The 23,497-nt window shown below is 35.3% G+C and overlaps 3 protein-coding genes and 1 long non-coding RNA gene across 5 annotated transcripts; 1 reads left to right on the forward strand and 3 right to left on the reverse strand.

Annotated features, from left to right (window-relative positions):
- Positions 1-29: 29 nt before the first annotated feature.
- LOC111009530 (Leucine-rich repeat (LRR) family protein) lies at positions 30-4,550 on the reverse strand. Its single transcript, XM_022282624.2, has 9 exons — positions 4,343-4,550; positions 3,726-4,269; positions 2,701-3,161; positions 2,053-2,188; positions 1,895-1,966; positions 1,748-1,816; positions 1,300-1,371; positions 365-436; positions 30-280 (listed from the first exon to the last, which is right to left on the reverse strand). The coding sequence occupies exons 1-9, from the start codon at positions 4,416-4,418 to the stop codon at positions 238-240; spliced, it is 1,545 nt and encodes a 514-aa protein (XP_022138316.1). The 5' UTR covers positions 4,419-4,550; the 3' UTR covers positions 30-237.
- LOC148210504 (uncharacterized) lies at positions 4,420-5,687 on the forward strand. The gene is made up of 2 exons (XR_015792198.1): positions 4,420-4,551; positions 5,346-5,687. It is a non-coding gene; the product is annotated as an uncharacterized LOC148210504 (long non-coding RNA).
- Positions 5,688-6,238: 551 nt separating this feature from the next.
- On the reverse strand, positions 6,239-13,827 carry ATCHR12 (SNF2/Brahma-type chromatin-remodeling protein CHR12). Of its 2 annotated transcripts, XM_022282818.2 has the most exons (12): positions 13,472-13,827; positions 12,780-12,936; positions 12,399-12,463; positions 11,853-12,041; positions 11,153-11,302; positions 10,246-10,641; positions 9,533-9,792; positions 9,048-9,263; positions 8,565-8,772; positions 8,329-8,476; positions 7,474-8,079; positions 6,239-7,337 (listed from the first exon to the last, which is right to left on the reverse strand). In XM_022282818.2, exons 1-12 carry the CDS (start codon positions 13,637-13,639, stop codon positions 6,640-6,642), a joined length of 3,261 nt encoding a protein of 1,086 aa, XP_022138510.1. In that variant the 5' UTR covers positions 13,640-13,827; the 3' UTR covers positions 6,239-6,639. The 2 variants fall into 2 exon arrangements, with proteins under 2 accessions (XP_022138510.1, XP_022138511.1); XM_022282819.2 differs by lacking the exons at positions 12,780-12,936; positions 13,472-13,827 and having other exon boundaries at positions 11,853-12,081.
- Positions 13,828-15,248: 1,421 nt separating this feature from the next.
- On the reverse strand, positions 15,249-20,542 carry KAPP (kinase associated protein phosphatase). The gene is made up of 13 exons (XM_022283044.2): positions 20,318-20,542; positions 19,197-19,383; positions 18,923-19,096; positions 18,646-18,821; positions 18,403-18,561; positions 17,954-18,097; positions 17,806-17,867; positions 17,219-17,354; positions 16,684-16,778; positions 16,074-16,189; positions 15,858-15,987; positions 15,559-15,613; positions 15,249-15,476 (listed from the first exon to the last, which is right to left on the reverse strand). Exons 1-13 carry the CDS (start codon positions 20,444-20,446, stop codon positions 15,318-15,320), a joined length of 1,722 nt encoding a protein of 573 aa, XP_022138736.1. The 5' UTR covers positions 20,447-20,542; the 3' UTR covers positions 15,249-15,317.
- Positions 20,543-23,497: the final 2,955 nt, after the last annotated feature.

The following is a 23,497-nucleotide window of genomic DNA, read 5'->3' on the forward strand; positions in this document are numbered from 1 at the left end:
ATAAAACCACTAGGACGGCAACTCGTACATATTGCAACAAAGAAGGCTATCGAACAAATTTCTATTCCACAATTGCAGGCTAATGGGTAGGCCAGTTTCCTTGAAGAACTTACAGGGCAAAATGTTACACTGTTCTTTCTCGAACACTACTATACACAAACAAACAATTGGCATCTGATACCCTTTACATTTACCTTTGAGGAAAAAAGAAAAAAAAAATTAAAAAATACAAAATTGCTAAGCAGGTGGCGGCCCCGATAGATGGTTTCCTGGAAAGACCCTGTTTAACCAAATTACAAAAGTTAGACGAATGCGTGCAACTGAGAAATTTTGAAGTAAAAGTTTATGGACAATTAGCAAGTACCTAAGCTCAAGTCCCTTTTTATTAGCAAGACTTGAAGGAACTTCACCAGTCAAATTATTGTTGTATAAGAACCTACAACAACCGGAAATCAAGCCAAATATAATGAATTAATTAATTGCCGTTAAATATACCATTTCAACGAGAAATTTAAAAAATGTTCAAACAAGACATGTAGTCATCAAAGGGTACTCTAAAATTTACATAATACTCATAAAATTTATTCAAGAATAAGTAGGATAAACACATGGTGATGAAACAGATTAGAACAGAAAAAAGTGAAAATCCTAGATAACTGATAACAGTGTTGATCAACACATATGTACTATTTATTTCCGAGATCCTGACAATGTGAGGATGACAGTCCTCCAGAAAGTATAAGACGAATATATGAAAATTTTAAAAAGTAATACTTATAGCGATGGTTATGGATTGTATTTTTTTGCAGTCATATTTTATCTTTGCAAGAGTTAGATACTTTAACACCCTATATTTTCGCCTTTCAAACTTAAGTTTGCAATTTGCATCGATGAAGTTGCTAACATCAGTTACATTTATATAAAATTCTGTTAATTTCATCAACTTGTGGCAGCCAAACATGGCACAATCAACAATATTTCCAATAATCTGAAGTACGTGAGAGATGAATATCCTTGCTGTGTATATATTTCCTATGTAACCCAAAAGAATATGGCTACTACTTAGCCATTACATGACCTAACTTATGAAAAAAGTTCTATGTTCAAACTTCTATGTAATAGCAATGCGGTTAGGACCATGAGAATTATACATCAACAATTTTGCAACAGAGAAGAAAGCAGAATAATTTAAGGATAAACAACTTTGACATAATGCATATAACTTCTAAACTAAAGATTTTCCTGAACCAAAGTATATCTATGTATGACTAAGCAATAAACCAATACAAGTAAACTTACAATTCCCGCAAGCGAGGCATATTTCCAAGTGATGATGGAATCTCTCCACTGAAATTATTATCTTCCAAATGCCTTAACATGTAAAAACACAAATTTAATAATTGAGACATAAGCTAAAAAAAAAACAGCAAAGAAAGGTTGATAAGATGAATCCACAAACAAAATTGATAAATGTCAAATACGATATTCAGGAAGCCAACTTTGTCAAGATCTTTGGGAAGATAATGCGTATTATATACTAAGAACTACCAAGTGCAAAAACAAAATATTATAGCCACCTTGTCATGCCACATACAACAGGAAAGGAAAAAAATATTTTTTTTCACAGATGTGAAACCATGACAACACTTCAAATGCTGTCGCTCATGATATATTTCTAAATGCATTACTCAATCCCCTTCAGGAGTCCAATAAGAAATGGAATATAAAGGAGAAGTCCAAAACATACACTATCTCCAATAACTTCAGTGGACTGAGATCAGGAATGGGTCCAGAAAAATTGTTGTTCCCAAGCCAGCTGCAAAACGAAGAACTGGAAATTAGAAAACTTTATCATTCAATTCGATTAATTTAAAAGTTCTAGTGTAATACTAACATTCCAGACAATGCAGTAAGATTGGCAACACTAGGTGATAAGGATCCTGAAAGGTCCATACTTGTAAGGTTTCTGAAATCAGGAAAACAGAAGTAGTTCGTTAACATGAATTGAATATGATATATAAAATTTAAAAGCCACAAAGAGTCCCAACTCACAAGGTAACCACACGAATTCGAGTGCCAGAAGAACATGTAATTCCTGTCCAGCGATATTGACTGGGGAAACATGGATCACCATTCCAATCTGCTGGGGGGTTTTTCAGACTATTTTTTATTCTCTCCAGAGCGATGACTGTGATCAGAAAACTAGTCAGCTTTAAGAGGTTTACAACTAACCACAATAGAAATCAGGAGAATAGCAAATTATTTACAACATAATAAATAGCAATGGAGAAACAATAGGTTATATTGCTGTACATTTAAAATTGCACATAAATAATCATGGATGAAATGAAGGACCGGCAACAGAGATTGGCTAGTAAAACATGTCAACTTTTTTCCTTTTTCCTCTTCCCTCATTCTCCAATGCTTTAATAATTCAAGATCTATTTCCTTTTTAATAAGAAACAAGCCAAGATCTATTTCCTTTAGCATCACAAACTGCACGAGCACTCACAAGGCATCTAAAATGACTTCATTCTAATTACATGATGAAACCAAAAATTGACAAGGAACGGGATATATGATTAGGACATCATGAAAAAGCTACGAACTGCAATTAGAAATACACCCATGTGCTTCCATAAAAGACGGTTGGCACATATCATATGTAAAAAAAGACAACGAAAAAAAAAGTTTACTTACTGTCTCTTGTAAGAGTTCTTGCTTCAAGGGCCAAAATGTCAAAAAGCTCTCCACCATTGATCAATGGGCCAAGTTTTGAACTAGGAGAGGGAGTCAAGGTTATCTTCATTGGACCATGAAGAGGCCACCGAGAAGCAAAAACAACATGACCTGCCGAAGTTGCATTTAGATCATGGTAATATGGTATACCATTCACACTTATGTTGAATACCCTCGAGTTATCTAGTGATGAAGCATGATCATTCGCAAAGTATAGAGCAATGTAATATGTTGAATTTGGAAGAGAAAAACGAGGCCAGTTCAACTCCAATGGTTCCAACGTATCAGTCTTCAGTTCTGATTCAAGCATCTTTGACGGGGGGAGATTCCATATACCAGAGGCAGATACATTTCTATTGGTTACATTCCAACTGCTATTCCCAAATGGTTGCCAAAACCGATCAAATTGGTCATCAGGATACCTATTAATTCCAAAAAATTGCGAAAAGGAATAAGAAAAGAAGGAATTGGCAGAAATCAAGTTCAAACAAAATTAGAGACAAGTCATAGACGTTTCTACATCATGTCAAAATCCCTAGACTTGAAAAGAAAAGTAATGCAAATAGTAGTTGTTAGGCACAGCATGTCTGGGTAATTCAAAACCCTGAATTTGGTAGAATGCGCAATGAAAAAGGGAAACAAAAAAAAAAAGAAAAAGAAAATCAATTCAAGCTTTAGATTATTCTTGGATAGTCCTGCATTAAATCAAGAACCCAACTAGTGATAAATAAATCCTGGCTACACAGGCATATCCCAAAAACAGTAAATTGTGAGGAAAGGAAAGAACAACAAGAATGAATTGGATGCAGAACGATAATAAAAGATTGACATAGTAAGAAAACGTCAAAGAAGCTCATTAGATCAAACTACATGCCAGGAACTAATGTCAAATCGTTCCTCTTAGACCCACATGGCTGGCTCCCGAAAAATCAGAAAATGGAAAGTCAAAAGAAGTATTAAATTCTTCGCCCTTTTCGGAAACATACCGTAAGTTGGATCCATTGTACCCAAAACTATGCCTAGCAACCAAACTCAAGCCGAATTTCTCAAAATCCGTGGTATTGTAAAGAGAATCCCCCAACATGACAACCTCCAAGGCAGAAATAAAAGGGTCGGAATCCGTATACGTATTGGAACCAATGCAAACACTCATCGACTTCCCCTTGGCCATAAAAACCCCCTCGTAATACGACGTCAAATTCCCAGCATAATCCTCGGTAGTATTCACGACGCCCCAGAAAGTCCCATCAACAATCTGATCGAAAACCGGGGGCGAAGGAGAATCGCCGCCGTTAACCCCGCCGTAGAAATACGTGGTCCTAACCATATACCTCCGGCCACGAAACACCGGTAGAACATAACAGAACTTGCGATTAAGAACCCTAGGAAAGGAGCGGAGAGTGGATAGGGTAGGAACAAGAACGGGGCCGGTGAGGTTCTTGGGGGTTCCAGCGAAGACGAAGGCGTCGGGTTGCCAAGTACGGCCGTCGAGATCCGTCGGGACGGTGGAGCCGCAATCGATGAAATAGCCTGGAAACAGAGAAGAAAACGGAGAATAAGCAGAGGAAGAAAGTAAAGAAAAGGAGCAGCGACAATGGCGTACCTCTGAGGGAGTGGGAGGGGGCGATGGAGGAGAAGAGGGAGAGGAGAAAGAGGAGAAAGACGGAAGAAATCGCCATTGGAGACTGAGAATGAAGAACGAACAATGAAGAAAGGAATCGGAAGAGGATACAGAGGTGGACTCTGGTGGTGGAGTTGTGGAAGAGGAAGGAATTAGTTGAGGAACCATCAACGCGGGAAAATCAGGGCCAGGTCAGAGATGGGTGGCGGTTATTATTTTTATTATTATTATTATTATTTACTGCATATACTTAAAAAATATACATATAATATTGAGGGGTAGATTCGAATTTACTACTATTTCATTATACATAGATGTCTTAACCCATTGACAATATTTAAGTGTTTACTTGTACGCAAGTACCACTATTAAAAAATTGATAATTGATAATTATAAATGTACAATTAAATATCAAGAAAATATAATAAATAATTTTTTTTAATCTAGTTCGACAATAATTGGCATATACCTCAAACTAAGAGGTTGTGAGTTCAAATCCTCACCCCAAATTATTTCGGTCTAAAATTCTTTCTTTTTTCTACAAATATAGTTTGATAGTTTAGACATATCTACCTCCCTCCGTAATTGAAGTTACATATTCAATAGGATAAAAAAGAGAGGTAAAAAGATGGCAGAGACAATTTCTGATATTTGACTGAAATCTAATAAAAAAAGTTTAAAAATTACAAGAATGAAATCAAAAGTGAGTTGCAATTATAAAAGAAAAAACGAAACATTTTAACAGTATTTAATTTTATTTTTTTGATAAAATAACAGTATTTAATTTTTAGAATAATCGTCTGTTTTTAAAATATTATTATTTTTATTATATAAATTAATGTCAGGTGGGCTAGTGTGGAAATTAACAAGGTAGGTTAAATTTGGTACATCCTTTCCAATAAATAAAACAATATTTGGCAATTAATGAGTTTGATCTGTTAAAAGTATTTCTTTAAAGATTAAAAATCAAAATGGTTACCTGTAGGTCCGGTAGCTGGTGGAGTTGTTAACGTCAGACTGGCTCGCACGAACACGGCAAAAATGGCATATTATAAAAGGTGGGCCCAGGCTATCCTGATCAGACGTCGATCCAAGTCAACACGTCATCTCGTGGGCCTCACGTGCGCAAGTTAGCTCCCTTGGCGCAGACTGGTTGAAGCGCACGTTAGTTCCTCGAGTTCTGTCCGAAAATGACGGGCATAAATCTTTAAAATAAAATACCATAGTTTATTTTATTTTATTTATCTGAGGACAACAAATTGAAGATACGATGATTTGAACTTTGGACCTCAATCAAAGGTAGATAGCAATAATTATATTTTGGTTATTTTAAATTATTTTAAAAATCAACACAAAACTCTTCTAAGTCATATCACATCAAGTTTCTAACTTAGAAAGGCCAAAGTTTCTAACTTTCGACCTTTTGATCGATGATATATATTTTAACCCGTTAAACTATGTTCAGTTTTTTCTTTCTTTTAGTTCAACAACATGTAGAATGAAGATTTTAACCTCTAACTTTTTGATCGAGACATATATTTTAACCAATTAAGTTATACATGTTCATGTCGGCTCGATCAAGTTTACTTGACCAAATAACATGATTTGAATTGTTTGATAGGATAGTGATTGCGAATAGATCTATATAGTGACAACTTTTGACTTGAACTTCAATCCCAAAAATGAAAGGTAAAAGGTAGAGTTTAGTGGCAATCCTAAACTTGTACTCTAAACAACACAAGTTTCCTAAAGTTCAGGGTTCTTAAATCCTCCCCTTAAGTATGATGAAGTTCCATTCCTTAAGTATGATGAAGTTCCATTGCAGCAAAGCAACATAATTGCAACTGGATTTAACAAACAGATGAAAAGAGAAGGTGATTGGTGCAGAAAACGGGGAGATTTTCTAAGTATTTGAGGTCAAAGCCTACATTACATTGAAGAGGCTTCATATTAATTAGAGAACATTGGGCACAGAGAGAAGCATCTATATAAATATGTTGTAGTTCTACATCTAACGTTGCTGTGTGAAGCGTGAGAAATTATACAAACGCCATGAATGATGGATGGAAGTTGAGTGGAGCATTTGAGGAAGAAGAGCTCTTAAGCACTGGCCATTGCGCTTTTAGAAGAGGGTGTCACTCATTTCTTGTGCTCCACAAGTTCAGCATTCACCTGATAATGTGTAATGCTGAAGAGTCCATATTTGGAGTGTTATGGAATTTCTGAGCTGAACTCCGAAGCAAAGCCGAAGTGATGGCGTCGACATTTCGAATCTCTAATCAAGCCCATCCATTTCCTCTTCCATTGGAGTTATGTCCTCTGGAATCCGAGCCTTGGCCATAACTTGATCTCTTCTTCCTATGTGTTTTCCATGTTATTACACACCTACTCCATTCGCTTCCCGACTCGGCCAGGAATTCGTGTTTTTTAATACTTACTCCTCCTTCGGACCTTTGTCTCTTTGGGATTGGTTCCAAACCAGAATTGTCTTCACTCGTTCCTTCGCTCGTTAGAGGCACGTTATCATCAAACTCTATCAGCTTATCCTCCTGCCTTGTGCTGGTTGATGCACTGCCTTCACGTGTGGGAGTTTCCCTTCTATTTCCTTTCATTGAAAGGTTTGGAATTTCTCCATTTTCCACGGCCTTCATCCACTGCAAATCACTCAATGTATCAGCATAAACCACCTCCTTCCTTCTTCGTTTTCCAGCGATGTTGAGAACTTCTGAACCCTTGTTCTTCTCTTCATTACCGTCGGGTACCGAGTATACCCACTCAGGTACCTCGTGTTCTTCCATCAGACGAGATCTATATTTCTCCTTCTGTCTTCTTTCTTCGTCCATTTTCTCAAACAGCCAAAATTCTTCATCTGATCGAGCTGCAAGTCGATTGATTTCTCTCTCGCTCGGCACATCGGTTCCAAGTGCGCTAGTTCCTCTACGCATAATCTCCTCCAACATCTCTCTTCGGTCTTGAGCTGGAAGAGACAGATCGAGGCAGAACAAGTGAATGGAAAATCAAAAGATAGAAGAGCCGAAAGCAGAATAAATAAGTCAGAAAAAAACTAAGGGGGAATTTAGACATTCTTTCCTATTCAAGTACAAATAACAAACCTGTTGAAGTCGTATTGAAAAGTCCAGCCTGGATGACCTTGGCATCAATCCCCATCTTCTGTTTTGCACGCTCCAGGATTACCTCTTCAACTGATCCAACACTAACCAGGACAAACACCCTTACTTCCTTTTTTTGTCCAATACGATGAGCCCGATCCTCCGCTTGCTGGTCCATTTGAGGGTTCCAATCACTGTCAAAGATAATAACAGTGTCTGCAGTTTGTAAGTTCAAACCTAGACCACCGGCCCGAGTACTCAAGAGAAACATGAAGAATGGGGAATCTGGAGCATTAAACTGCTTCACTAGAGCCCCTCTTTCTTCAGTCTTTGTCGAACCATCGAGTCGTAGATATCTAAAATCATGGAGCTGAAGGTAAATTTCTAGAATGTCCATAAGGCGAGTCATTTGTGAGAAAAGCAGGACTCTGTGCCCAGCTCTATGGAGTTTTGGGAGTAAACGATCCAGTAGTTCAAATTTTCCAGAAGCTCTGACAATCTCCTCCCTGCGCCAAATATTATAATCTCCCAAAATAAAAAGATATGGATGATTACAACACTTCCTCAGCTGCATTGTTAAATTTTGTAGGGACTTTGATTTGCCAGAACCTGCCAAACGAAGAGTTGTTAATTAATGCAGTAAAAGATTTACAAAAACTGAAATCAAATAAGGTAAATAAGTTCAAAAAGACAACAAAGATACTCCGACCAAAACATATAACAAGTATCATAAGAGCCTAAGAGGGACATTGAAATTTCGATAGCATTTGAAAAATTGAGGACATTATTTGCATTTCATCAGAGTGGTTGAACAAAAAAAAAACTAATTTTATTCCCAAGCTAAGCATAAAAGCATACCAGTGTCAACTCTGCCAATAGAAGTGACTTGTTGATAGTATACTTTCTGCCATGCTGACATATCGCATTTTAGTATGACTTGAGACTTCTCAGGAAGATACTTTTCCACCTCATCCTTTTTCCTCCTCAATATGAATGGCCTAATAACCTAAAGGAAAACATATTAAAAAGGCAGACAAAAAGGAAAATGAAAGATAATCTGAAACGTGGGAGAAAATCAAAGAGACAATGCTCACATGATGCAGACGGCGAATGATCAGTAGCTCTTCTTCATCTGTCAGAGTAACATCACTACGATCTGCAAATGGTGCATTAAACCACTCCTGGAAGTTCTGGACAGAATTAAATATATGCGGCAGGAGAAAATTAAGCAAGGACCATAGTTCCTGCAAACTGTTCTGGATAGGTGTACCGGTTAAGAGAAGTCTACGTTTGATCTGGTAGCTGCAAACAAGTAAATGTTTCAAATATACAGAAATCCATATTTTATGTTTTTGGTTCATGAAGGATAAAGATTTGAAGGACAGTTAGGGCACGATTATGTGAACAGTATCTCCTACAGAAGAAAAGAACTAAATAAACAAGCTCTGATGGGAAAATAGTATTTCCAGCAAAAAGAGACCTTAACGTATGTTACTTGAAGGAATATGTCAAGCTCTGATAGGAAATAAGTAAATAACGAGAAATAAGGGCATGTCTTGTATGTGTAAGAATCATACCCTGCAAGAGTTTGTGCAAGAGCACAATCACGATTTTTCAGCCGATGGCCTTCATCCACAATCATATAATACCAGTGTATTTTCTTCAAAAATGCTTTATCTCTCATAATGAGATCATAATGTGTAATCAAGACACTAAATTTTCCTTCACCCAATAGTTCTTCCTTTATAGCCTTTCTCTCCTCCTGACGTCCGTCATAAAGAACAGCAGCAATACTGAATAAGAGAAACAAAAAGAAAAATAATTCCAAAGTGAATATAACCGTGCATATATGTACATCTATATGAATAAAATGTGACATTCAAATTTGAATATTGCATATTTAACAAGCTACAGAAACAGATATGTACATCCAACAGAATGAAATATAACGCATTTAATAAATTATTGTTTTTCCCAAAAATTCTTATAGCTTTTTGAAATGTAAAGAATGTGCTAAAGAGAGAGACAGATAGAGGTAACGTAAAAAATGCTTCTTCCGTACCTTGGGGCCCATGTTGTGAATTCATGAATCCAGTTTGGCAGTACTGCCTTGGGAGCAACTATTAGGTGAGGTCCAGTCACATCCTTGTATTCCAAGAGGTACGCAATCAATGAGATTGTTTGTATTGTTTTCCCCAGTCCCATTTCATCAGCCAATATTCCATTTAGATTGTTATTGAATAATGAAAGCATCCACTGAAGTCCTTCTATTTGGTATGGCCTCAATTCTCCCCCTTGTAGCATGGACGGTTGCTCTGTGACCTATACAATTGAATAATTAGTCAGACTTCCCAATTCATAGAAATTTTTAACAGCTCGGTGATCCAAAGAATTATAGTTATTCCTAAGTTCTTCTATAACTCTTTGGAAATGTCTATTCAAAACGACTGCTCAAATAAATTTAAAACAAAACACCATCAGTATGGATGAAAATGTCAAAGAAATATAAGACAATATAAGACAGAGCATGAAAATTATACAATAATTTTGGAATCTCTAGGGGCAACTGTCTGAGGAAGTTCACAATATCTAGAATTTACTTTTCCTCAATTTTCCCTTAACGTGTACTTTACATTCAGAAAATGAACTTCATAGAATTTCAAACATTCATTAAATCCTGATTTCTACGTACCGTAATAGGTGGATTATAGATTAAACAAATGAATCCGCCATATAGAATAAATGAAATGCTATAGACAAGAATTTCTTAGGTACCTTTTCCTGAATTGAATGAATGGCAGAGTTATATTGTCTCTGTCCTTCAAGTAAATCACCACTTTCATCATTGCGATCAGAATCAATGGCATCAAAATCTTCATCGATGAGTAAATCTTGAGGGGTGGCATTCTTTGAAGAATCCAACTCAGGTAAATCAACATCGGATTCATCCAAGATCTCAATGCCATCTGAGAGTTTAGAATCTTTCTGTCTTTGAACAGCAGCACCCAAGTTAACAAGTAGTTTGTTTGTTTCTTCAAGAAGTGTTGTTAATCGTTCATTCTTGCTCTCCTTAACCAATCTCATGTAAGCTTCTTGATCATCTGCCTTTAGTGCTTGGAACCTCAGTTTTTCTGCCCTTGTAGCACGTTGTCTTTGTCTTCCATGCCACGCCTGTTCAAATATCAGTTGATATCATTTCGCAAGGTCCAAGGTAATTTAAAGCATATAGTCATCCTGACAAAGTTTCTTAATCGTTAATAATTTTTGTTCACTCCAAGAAAAGAAAAGGTGTTGCCAAAATTCCATAATTGTGAAACTGGTAGAACTGAAGTATTAGTTTACTGTGAATAACTCTGATAAAAAAAAAATTACTGTGAAAAATGAGTACAAACTTCCCAATCAACGGTGAAGTTTGGCCTCCATTCTCTACAATAAACAACCTGCCTTTTGCTCAGCTTAATCCATCCACTAATAACAGGCACTCATCGTAACTAACCAACAAGCTCAGTTCATTGTCCTAATCCCTAACTACCAGACAACCTTAACTAACCACTCACCCTCCTAACATGAGTAAAATGCACCGGAAGCCTGATCAGAAACTAAAGAACTGTTACTAGTAGAAGAATCTCCTTTTTCGGAACATCAAATTCAAGAAGAGGACAGAATGAAAAAGTGGCAATACCTGGACTCCGTCATTTCTTTGTTTTCGACGTTTTAAAGAAGCTTGAATTTGTAAATGGAACTCACGAACAGCATTCAGTATCTCAGCGAAAAATTTTCTTTTCCTGGTCTCAATCTGGTTCTTCTCCTCCTCTTCTAACCTTGATGTCCTCTGCACAAACAGGTTTCTCTGATGTCAATAGTATACAACAAGCAATTTCATTAGAGATTATATATCTTTTAATTTTTCTCACATAAAATCATATATTTCTCATAATGGTTTCTTGAGCTAACACTTTCTTATAATCCTCAAAGGTTGCAAGAGCACTGTCAACGAAGGATTCTCTATAACAAGCATATGTTGAATGTGCCTTTTTTTATATATATAAGAACAAAAATACAGAAGTATGATAGAAAAAGGCATCAACCCAAATCCACCAAGGGAATTACAAAAAGTTCCTTAAGGTGGCATCAATTAAAGAAGCCCTGTACTGAATGAAGTCCTAAATTTCATATCCCTTCAAAAAATGTCTTGAAAGAGTCTATGATTCATCTCCAGTCAAGAGTTGGATATGCCTCTTTAATGAGCTTTTAATAGCCACAAATGAACTAGTAGAGTAACTGTTACCATCTAATGATATTGTATCTCACAGACTCAGTGCACGGAGTCAAATATCCAGAACATGAAAGAAATACAGAAATGATTGTTGGAAGAAAATGACCTCAGCATCCCGTTTCTTCCGCAATTGATCATCAGCTTCCATGGCAAAGGCATCTCCTACACCATATGGTGGACGGTGCAATCGCATCATGCCCCAGTCAAATAGTTGTTTGTCTGGATATGCACAAGTTGCCTGAAGCCAGTACTCTGAACTCACATCAGACCGTACCTTTTTTTGCAGATCCAGTAACTGCCACGAAATGGTTGTCATCAATCAGTACCAAAAGAATCTGTGTACAGGCATTCCCGATTTATCATTAATGCCCAAGCTATGCAAGATGTTAAAACCAATATGGTGAATTTCTGTTTCAATATTTAAGCCAAATCTTGACAATTGCCAAAAAAATTTAGTAAACTCTTTCTTGGAGGAAGAAAGTAAGTATATGATTTGTTTTAAGACAAACAAATCATGATGAATTCTACTTTAGTTTCAACCATAGAGTTACTCATTATAAAATTCAAAGATTTACATTTAAAAAAGCAGAGAAATACCAATTCCAAAAGATGAACCAACAAACACGGAGAATATTTTCTACAGAAAGATTACCTTTAATCCATATAGTTCAAGTAAGCACTTTGTCTGTAAGTCCTCCCCTCTACTTGAAGGTAATTCTGGTTCAAAATTATTAAATTGATAAGCAACAAATAAAGAGCCATTAAACGCACCCTTAACCGACTGCAAATCTTTAAAGACAGCTAGCTCCCAGCATGAAAATAGAGTAATTTTGGAGTAACATAGGGCAGTATAAGTCATAACCACTAATGCAGCAGAACACATAAATGTAGTGCTTTCGTTCACATGCTTTTTACTTATCAAAAGCCCATGCATAATTAACATCAAGTTCTTTTCTGATTTTGGCAGTAAGTCCAATGGCCCACGGAACATAACAAAGAACAAATGTTCAACATCTTGTATTAATTGAGTCACCTTCTAGATCATTCAACCGGTGTTGTATGCGACCTCGATAACGTTCTTCTCTCGACTGTTCCAACCCAGAACCAGACACACAATTTGAACGTTGCTTCGCCAAAGCATCTCCAAGGTCCGTCAGTAGATCCCTTTCAGTTGAATTCCCAAGATCGTCCTGTATCAAGAACACCAGAACACAATTCAAAAGGTTTCAGAGAAATCCAGACACCACAGCACCGGTGCAACATTGTATCAGCAACAGCACAACTACAGAAACTAACACAGTATGGACTACACGATTTCTTCTTTTATCTATACTAGTTCTAGAAGAACCGAAATTGTTTTCTTCAAGCAACATTAGCCGGAAGAAAGAAATAAAAAAGAAGAGTTCAAAAGTCGAGATTTTTCCACAAGTAATCAGTAAAACGAGCTTCACAATTGACCACCCAGCATCACATCAGTAACCCCATTACACAAAACAAACTAAAATCCAAACCCAATGCAAAACATCAACATTCCACAGAAAAGAAGCCGCAAGCAAACAAGAAACGCAAGCAGAATGCAGAATTCATGAAACCCACCCACCAGCCCCAAATTAACGAGCAACCAAACACAAGAAATCAAGGAACGAGAAAAAACCCTAAGCCAAGAGCACGGACAGCAGCAGACAAAACAAAACAAGAAAAAAAAGGGAAATCGAGAATGAATACCGAATCACTGTCCGGGGCGGTGGTGTCTTGATCCTCGGGACCGGAATAGATGGAAGAGACAGCTTGAAAGAGCTCGGGAGGAAGAGGGAGGTCGCGGGAGAGGAGATTGAGGGCGGAGATGAGGGACCTGGTGGAGAGGATGTCGGTGTCGAGATGAGCCATATTCATGGCGGGAGAAGCAGAGGGGAGGGTATTTATATATGGATGATTTACAAATTAATGGAATGGGAAATTAAATTTGGGGGCTCGTTGCTCGTCGCGCGTAAATTGAAAAAATTCTCTCTTCTGCGGAGCGCAAAGCCTCTTCTTCGCCAGCCAGGAGCGCCCTCAGCTTCTCCCTATTCCGTCTTTCTTTTATCCTCCGTAACCAAACAGGGCTCTTCCTTCTTGTGAAATGTCGATTTTGCCCTTCAAACGTTTATTTTTATTTATTTATTTATTTTCTTTCTTCCTCTCGGTTACTTGAAGTATAGTTCGTGATTATAGAGAATAAGTTTTTCTTTTTTTTTTTTGTCCTTTTTTGTTTTGATTTAAATGTTGATGGTTGGATTCATACTCTGGGTTAACCAAAAAAAAAAAAAAATTGTAGTTAAAAATTAGTGACAGTGGACTAGAATTTGGTATTGGTTGGGGTATTAAAAATCGAGACTAAAATTAACTTTTAAAAAGTTAAGTTTGATTTCTCCATGAAAACAATTAAATTATTTAAGATAATTACTAAATAGACTAAAATTAAAAGTAACACAGAATTAGTTGATCATACATATAATGTCTCCACGTATCAAATAAATAAATAATTTGTAATATCTCTACTTAGAGGTATCAAGTTCAAAAGTCTAATATAACATAATAAAAATAAGGTAATTGTTAACTTCATAAGTTTCACTAAATGACATAAATCTAATGTGTATAAAATATATAAATATCTAAAAAAATATCTCAATTTTCTTTTGGTTTCCAATACAACACAACAACACAAGGTTGACTTACTTTATGTATTTTATTTTACATTTGAATTTTAGTTTTTTATGGATTGTTTTATTTTTGCAAGATTCTAAACTTTTAACTATTCGGAACATATATTTATTTTATGTAAATGCCTAAAAACTTGTCTTAATTAACTATTTCGACAAAAACAAGAATATTTTATTAAACTAAAATTTGAATTAATATATATTCATGAAAGTACAAACTAATATAAGATTAAAAAAAAGTCTATAAAAAAAATTAATGTGTGATTGATTTTATATATAAACCTACAAAGCCCCCTTGAAGTAATTTAAAATGAAGAGGTGATTGGACATGATTTGATTCACCCACGTTGTTACTTAGTGAAGATCAGCATTTTTTATAAACAGTCATTCTGTGAAGATAAGCAGTCACTCGAACCTGCGTTCTTAGTTCAAAGTCATGGACATTATGTAACCATCAAGAGTGATAATATTATACATAATGTCACTATTTCACCAAAAAGTTCGTTTATAATTCAAATCGATCAACTTGTTGCTCCAATAATGACCACGCTGTTGTTCGAGATAAGGAATTACTTCGTTAAATCTATTTGATCAAGTTAGGCTAAAACTCAAGAATTGGGATGAAAAAGCTCACGATTCTTCCCTCTCGTTCATTTTATTAGCTCAAGAAAAAGCACTTGAGCAACGGATGTTAGAACTTTCTTCGATCTTTCTAAAATCACAAGATAACATGTGGATGATTTTGCCAATGCGTATACCATTGAGTGTATATATAAGGTTTGGCAATGCCCAAAAGAAGGAACTTTAGAAAATTAGGCAAATATATAACCATTACTACTACGCTATAACATTAGCAATACAATAATAATTTATTATGGCTCAACTTTACAAGTGATTCTATGAGAAACGTCAAAATCTAAGAAAATTATGGAAGTATTATCTTTTGTACGCAGTGTTTTAGCCTCGCCCAACAAAAAATTGGCAACCTTTTCGGCCGAATTTTCCGCGCCTGTGGAGTGCTTCTCCCTAGCCTGCGCAGCAGCAATTCAGAGTTCACTTGCTCCAGATGGAAGAGAAGGTGAAACCATAGGATTAAAAAGGAAAATGGTGTACCTGAATGGCCAGCTGAATTGCCTTCTTCATACTAATCACATCCCAGAAGCCATCGCTGCAAAATATTTGCATAATCACATCAAAATTCCCACTTTAAAATGAGCAAACAAGAATTAGGATATTTTTTAAGAAAAGTCAGCATGTGCATTCAGTTCCCCATTAGATGCATGCGAGAAGAATTGCAAAACGTATTTAGAATCCGTGTCGAATGGTACACTAAGGGGCATACAGATTAAAATCATTGATGTGAGTGAAGAATCAGATATGGCGTTAAACAGTTGGGTCAAAAGTAAAATCACCTTGCCATCAATGCAAAAGCTTTGCTTCCTTGTTCTACATGGATAACTTCACTTATATAAGGTTCTGAACTGAAACGGTGGTCTTGTTGTTTAAGAAACTTGTCGCCGAGCATCCTCGCAAGGCTCAAGCCTGAACCCAGGGAGGCAAGGTGTTAGCAACATGGCCTACACTTGAAAATAGCTATTTTCTAATGTGAAGGGCAAACTCTTTATTACCACACAAACGTGTCTCCCCATCTTTCAATGGTTCTCCTGATTGTTCTATTCGGAGTCTTTCTGAATGGCTAGTTATTCTGTGGTCTTCTGTCATCTTTATCTGTTTCCCATGAACACTGAAATAAAAAGACAGCAACAAATAAGTTATAACATTGTTCAGGCATAGTGAATGCTAACCTTGTCAGAAAGATGCTCATAGAAGTGGTAACAATGCAGGCCATAATTTTCTACCCCGCAACAAAAACAACTTGAAATCCTTTCTCCAGAAACTATAAGATGTCATTAATTTTTTTTTAACGTGAGGGTGTGTTTGGGAGTGATGGTAGAATTAGTGATTTTGAAAAAAGAGATTTAAGTAGAATTGATTTTCCAAAATCACCGTTCAAGTGATACCTTAAAAATCAATTAAAAGTGATTTTAGCTTTCCTAAAATCAATTTTTTAATTTGCCAAACATGTTTTGGCAAACACACCCATAAAATGCCAGTAAAGTGTGTATCCATCATTCTTTTTCTTTTTTCTTGCATACAAATAACTGCATCCAAATTCAACAAAAACACGCATCATTCTGGTCAACCGATAAGTAAACAAATGAAATTAGGAATACATACTTCAGAACACAAGCAGAGTCCCCAACGTTCGCACATTGCATAAAATAATTTTCATCACTATCAACCCATACTAGAAGCACCGTAGCAGTACAACCCTGCAAAAAAATTTTGGTTACAGCCGTTAATAATACAACAATCATTGCCAACAACAATACCACTATCAAAATTCAAGAAAATAAAATAACTCATTCGCACACACAGAGACAGAGATTCTAAGAGTCAGGGTGAGAATCCAATAAAAAATGGTTCATAAATTTGCTTTTCACATAAAATTTTCATATTACACAAGTTTATTTTTAGAAAACACATTTTGACCAATATATTCTTGCCATGTGCAGCTTGAAAATCCTTGAAAAATGGCATGGCAGCAGTGTACATGACCAAGTGTCATGCTCGTATCTCATGTCATGTCTATCTTCATGTTTGTTATGATAAACAATTTTTTTGGGATAAAAATAAAGAACTTAAGATAAATACATATTAGAGCATGGGAAATGCTAAAAATAAATTCATATAGGAAAATTAGTGAAGAAACCTCATAGTAGTGATTCATGCAAGCTTCAGTCTGGGAAAAAGCTTCTCTAAGAACATCTGAAGCATCGCAGAGAGATAAAACCCTCTCCCTTTTCAGTGAATCAGATAGAATTGTAGCAACCTTCTCAGGCAGAATCCTAGAAGTAAAAAATATTAACAATTAGTACAGAAGGGTAGGTAAACGCCCACCACTCAAGTGTCAAGTGCATCTTTTACGGGAAAAAAAATAAAATAAATTTGAATGCAGGTATTCTCATGCCAGCAGGTCAGAAACTCGACTATAGATGATGCCATACTATCTATGTACAAACTCAAATTCCAGAAAACTTTCTATCTACTTTTGTGACTCGTCAATTTTATATTTCCATTCAATACCCCTCGGCAGAACATTCTAAGAACACTTAAAGAAAAGGTTTATAAATTTTTATACCTAAGAGTACATAATGAACATCTTACTGAAGTTTCTGTGAAGTTCCCTCTGATTTGTAGTATTTAAATTTTTAATATCTTCAGGTTTCATTTAGGTTCATTACGAAAGTAATTATAACTTTATAAGCAACCAAAATAGAATTGTGAACAGGTACTAACACGCTAGCAGATTTGGCGGCCCCAACTCCACTATGTCCATCACAGATCCCAAAGAGTCCAAACTGCCAGTTAAATATTCATACAAGGTAAGCTTTGTAATACGAGAAGTTCTTAACAAGAAAAGTACACAAATTGCCAGCACCAGAACCTGATCAACCCCAGGAAGAGGCCAATGATAATAGCAAATGTCTTCCATGGCAAGCTTCTTTCCACCTCGACGCAAAGCCATTGGATCTGAAGCTATACCAACTCCGAATGGAATCTGACTCTCAATCTGAGATGTAATATGAACCTGCCAGAGAGGCAAAATATTAAACCCCAGGCACTGGCTTAAAAAATCTAATCAAAGGTCCCCAACACCTTGCCATAAGGTGAAGATTATACTTTCAACTTAATAAATCGAATGCATTTTAAGTCATAATGATATGGGCCATGTAAACAAAGAGCTTCAACTTTAACCCCTATATGTAAAAAAAGTGACATTCTGAAATCCTATATAGTCGGCCAAGCCTTGAACTACTAAGCCAACCCATGATGCTTACTACTAAAATGAAAATTTAATATTTTAAGTGCCAAAACAGGGGTTAGTCAACTTACATACACTTTGGAGGTTGTACCAAGAGTTATAACATCTTCACTTACAAGCTCCATTGGGTCACCCCATTGTCTACTTCCAGAATCAGGATTGTTGATTGGTTGAGAATTTAATAGGGTCCCATTAAGGCTACCCAGGTCCACAAGCTCCCATTTCATATTCTGCAAATAAATGAATAGTTGAGTAACAATCAGAGAGCCACATAAGTATGGCGAGAGGTGTTGAATCAATATGGGAATATTTACATTTAAATTCCATTTTATCAAGGCATGCTTCCCTGAGACTTCTGAATCCTTCAGCTGTAAATCACTATGAGGTACCCTTCCAAGAGTCAACGGAAGCCTAGACGTGTCTGTGGAACGTACAGAGTAACGCACCCCACGAGAAGGACCGGAGATAACTTCCAATGTGAGGTAACTTCCTGCACTTCTAACAGAAAGATATGAAGGTATGCTTTACATACTCGCATAGATTACATGTAATAATAGCCTCACTCAATAAGTGAATGAGATGAGAAATTACTTCCATGTGAGACATCTTGACTTGCAATTTCACTGCGCGGTTCACTTCCAACAATCTGTTTAGCACGCTTTGGAATTTCTGGAGTCTGGTTCGTAATGTATGTACGTTTAAGTGTTTGACCAACCAAAATATCTCCTGAAGGATCACAAGTTACATCCGGAACCAATCTATCACCTGATGGAAATGAACAGGACACCCAAGAAAACAAATACTTTATAAACCACGTGCAATGAGGAAGATGCTTAAAGGACATTGACATAACAGAATCAAATACCCTGACTTAAATGGGGAGATGGAGCCTGTAGTCTTTGTTTATGAATCAGCCCGTGTAATCTTGAGGATCGGAAATGTCCATCACTTTGCAGTGCACCCTCCAAATCATAATCTCTAGGAAGCTCATTAATTTGGTTTTGAGTGACATCCGCAGCATCAGAGACAAGGGGCCTCTCAAGGTCAGTACTCTGTAAGAAAACATGTGATGTTGCAGCATGAATAGGAAATTAAAAAGATGGTAGCCTCATATATCATATAATTTAAAATATATAACTCAAGCAACCATGATCAAGGATATTCTTCCTATCAATTTTTAAAAAAATAATAACAATAATAAAGGATAAAAAAATATCAGTATGTTTTATACTTTTCAGAAATTTAAAAAATAAATTAAAACAATCAATTTACAAAGGAATTTGATTATTTCAATAGAAACTAACATCTTTTACCAATTTTTTAAAGCTTGAACATAGAGTGGTTTTTATCTTTTTCTTTTTCTTTATCTTTCTTTAATTCTGGAGCTCACCGGATAAATGCCAAACAACGAGAAAAAAATCAAGTCAATCAAAACATGTTGTCATCAATTATCAATTTATAATTGCATTTCTTGGAGGCATACAAGCAGGTGAATGATGATGAAAGTACAAAAATAATATTCTAGAGGGCAGAATCTCGCGAGAGCTGAATCCAGCTGTCATGAAGCGAAGGAAAGACCTCGTTAACGGAAGCCACATAAGTAAAGATTAGCTACACAACAGGAGAACCGTAAATTTTTTCACAAATTAGATTCCAATTGTTCACTGCAACATTGCCAGATGAAGATCACCGCCCTAACGGAAAAGTTAGAGCAAAACATTTAACACCCATCACTTAAAAATCCATCGCCATCCCTGGGAAATGAAGTTATCAATCCAAGACAATCCCCAGCAACTTGATCGCCGAATAATTCAACTCACAGAACCTCAAAATTCCAAGTGCAATCCGCAAACAACATCGGCAACAAGAATTCCCATCATTCCAATTCTATCTCTACAATCTATCCGCAATGAATCGGCGCCATTACACGAACAATGCCAGACAGAAATCAACAACAGAAAAGAAAAAGGGGGAATAAAACAAAACCTTGATGGTGCGAGAACGATAATAGGAAAAGAAGCGCCATGGTTTGCAGGCAATGAGGAGGAGGAGGACGATGAGAAGCAACATAAGGAGAAGAACAGCGACAATGCTCCCGGGCATCGCCATCGTCATCGCTCTCTCTCCCCTGTGAGGAAACAGATTGCCCGGCCCTGGGGTTTTCGCGAGAAGGTCGCTTTGAAATGGTCGCACTCCCACATCGCTCTAAATTAACATTTTCCATTTTCTTTTTCCTGTTTTACCATTTTCCATTAAATTAAATCTCCTCTGTTTTTTTTTTCGTAAATAGATTCCTCATCCACTTTCATTAATTTCCATCCCTTCTTTATTTAATGGTTAATTGTTTTAATAGAAAAATCAGCTCTCGAGTTTAGGCCACCTAAAATAGGAAAATTATAATTTTCTTTCCAATTTCTTTGATATTTTGAAGAAAAATTATAAATTTTACTAAAAAAATTAATGTGAATTGAGTGAGTATCACACATGCAAGTCGGGCAGGAAGTGGTGTTTTTAGTAGCGCGACCTGATTGGTCTGTCAAAGCGGCGGACTCTAGCACCATATCAATCAAACTTGAAGAACTGTTTGGGACTGGGCACGACCCTTCTTCTTTTTGATCGAACTCTTTTTCCATGACAACAGTCGCGACTATAAAAGGTGGGACGATAAGCTCTCTATCTATCAACAACGGAAAGACGACATTATCGTTCAAATATATGATGGTTCCAATGATCCAATATGACAACCGTCAACTAATTTAAACTTTATTATTAAACAATTTATAATTCTATTCAAACGTAAATAACTAAATAGAAGCCAAAGCGAACATAGCTTAGTGGTAATTGACATATACTACTTTCATTGTAAGCATAAATAAAATAGGGTTAAATGATACAAAATATTCTGGAATTTTTAGTTTTTTCTTATCAAAGATTTCTAGGTTTTGTAGTAAAAAGATTATATAATATATTAGTATCTATGATTTGCTAATTTAATGAAGCTTGTAGTTCAATTTACAATAAGACATGATGGTAATTCAAATTTTTTATTTTTTTTATTTGCTCATCGATCGCTTTCTTAAAAAGAAATCGAGCTAATTAATAAATTAGGTTAATGGGAGCGTTTTCTTTTCTTTATCATATCAAATTCGATCGTGCCAGGTCGTGACACGTGGGCCCGACAAATCACAATATGCTGATCGTGATTCAAGGAAGTTGTAAGCGGGCCGACAAGTCGGGTCTGGTGCTCGAGGTATGGTTATGGGCCGCAAAAGCTATTTGGGCCTCATGGGCCTTTTTAATTGGGCCATCTTGAGATCTTATGATGAATAATTCTCAGTTCTAAGGCTCGAAATTTAATGAGAGGACAAATTTTATATTTTATTTTTAAGGATATCAGATTTTAAATATTTATAGAGACAGTAGATTTAGATTTCTTTTTTGACACTGTAATAAGGGTAAGGGTAGCGAACCAGATGAATACCATTGAATAACTGAATTTTATTAGCTGAGTTAATAAAATATTTAGGCAGATAATTATTTTATGTTTTATTTTATATGTTTAGAATGATAACTTATATACATTACTTCTATCCATGTATTATTTGCTTCATTATCTCTTTTTTAAAAATATTTAAAATTATATGTTAAATTTCAAATACTAAAAATAGCTTTTTTTTCAATACTAAAATATAGTTTTTGTTTTTTAAAATTGGCTAAAATGTCAAGTGTGTTTACAAGAATGATAAATAATATACTGAGAAAACAGGGATGCATTCTAAATAAAAAAAAAAACAGAAAACAATATTATTTTTAAATCGGCTTTTTTTTTTTTTAACGTGACCAACTTTTACAGTTAAAAAATATTAAGATTAAAAAGCAAAACAGAGAAATGGTTAGTGATGAGCAAGCTTGTTTTCAGACAAAGAAAAACAAACTAAAATATTAAAGCTAAATTTTCAGCCCACATTTTCCACTTCAAAAAAGTTCAAAGTAGAAATATATCTACGCTGATGACATTGCTTAGTCTAGACAACGAATCTTGATGATAGAAATCAACTATCATAAGTCACACGATATTGAATTTTAAAAGAAGATCAACCTAGACAACGAATCTCGGTTATAGAGATCAACTATCATAAGTCACATGACATCCCACATCGATTTTTTAAAGAAAAAAAAACCCCTCAACGTAGTATGCAACATAAAGTTTCAAAGTTTATGATTAAATTTATTCCTCTTCCTTTTTCACAGTTTAAATTTTATAATATTTGAATTCGAAATACTTATTATCAAACGAAATAGGTTCAACTTTAAACAAAATCAAATATAAATATAAATTGAAGAACACTTTTCATTAAAGAAAAAGTTATTAAATTGTTAATCGTACCTGATTGGTAGTGGAACGCGAATGAAGATCTTCAACTTGAACCATTCTTTAAATATTTTTTCAAATGTTATAAGAAATTTTAATATAGTCAAGTAAAAAAGAACCAAGTATAAACTATTTATAATATGAGGTTATTTATTATGATGAATTACAAATAATAAATACATACCAAAAATGGAAGTGGAAAGAATTTGGATACTGGTTTTGGTTGCCAATTATTTTTAAATGGAAGTGACATAAAGGATTTGGTTATGCATTAATTATTAAATCAAACTTTTAATATCTCCTCCAACAACTTTGGTAGTTATTAATTTAATGCCGAGGTTTGAATTATTTAAATAAAAAATATTTTAAGTATATTTGGTTAGAAATGGAATGCGACTGGTGAAAAACAAACCTATTGTTACCATACAAGACATAACTTTTATTCTAAAATTTTAGAAAAAAAATAGAAACTTAAATTGAGCTCTTTATTAGCCTAACAAACAACTTTAGAAAAAATTAGAAAGATTATATACAATAGTTAATTTCATTTTTCAAAAATATTTTTAAAATGTAAAAGAAAAATAGAGAAATATTTTTTAAAAATTATCTTATTCCAATTTATCATGACTTAATTAACTTGCTTCTAGATCATAAATGACTTTATTTATTTATTTATTATTATTATTTTTAAGAGGAATGCAAATTGAGTTTTGATCATGTGAATGTCTAGTCATATACCAGACGGCAACGTTTTGAGTATCTTTTCGTGGGCTCGATGAAAAAATATTATTATT

This window comes from Momordica charantia, assembly GCF_013281855.1.
Source record: "Momordica charantia cultivar OHB3-1 chromosome 7 unlocalized genomic scaffold, Mcharantia_2.0 BLBB01000007.1, whole genome shotgun sequence".
NCBI classification, from domain to species: domain Eukaryota; kingdom Viridiplantae; phylum Streptophyta; class Magnoliopsida; order Cucurbitales; family Cucurbitaceae; genus Momordica; species Momordica charantia.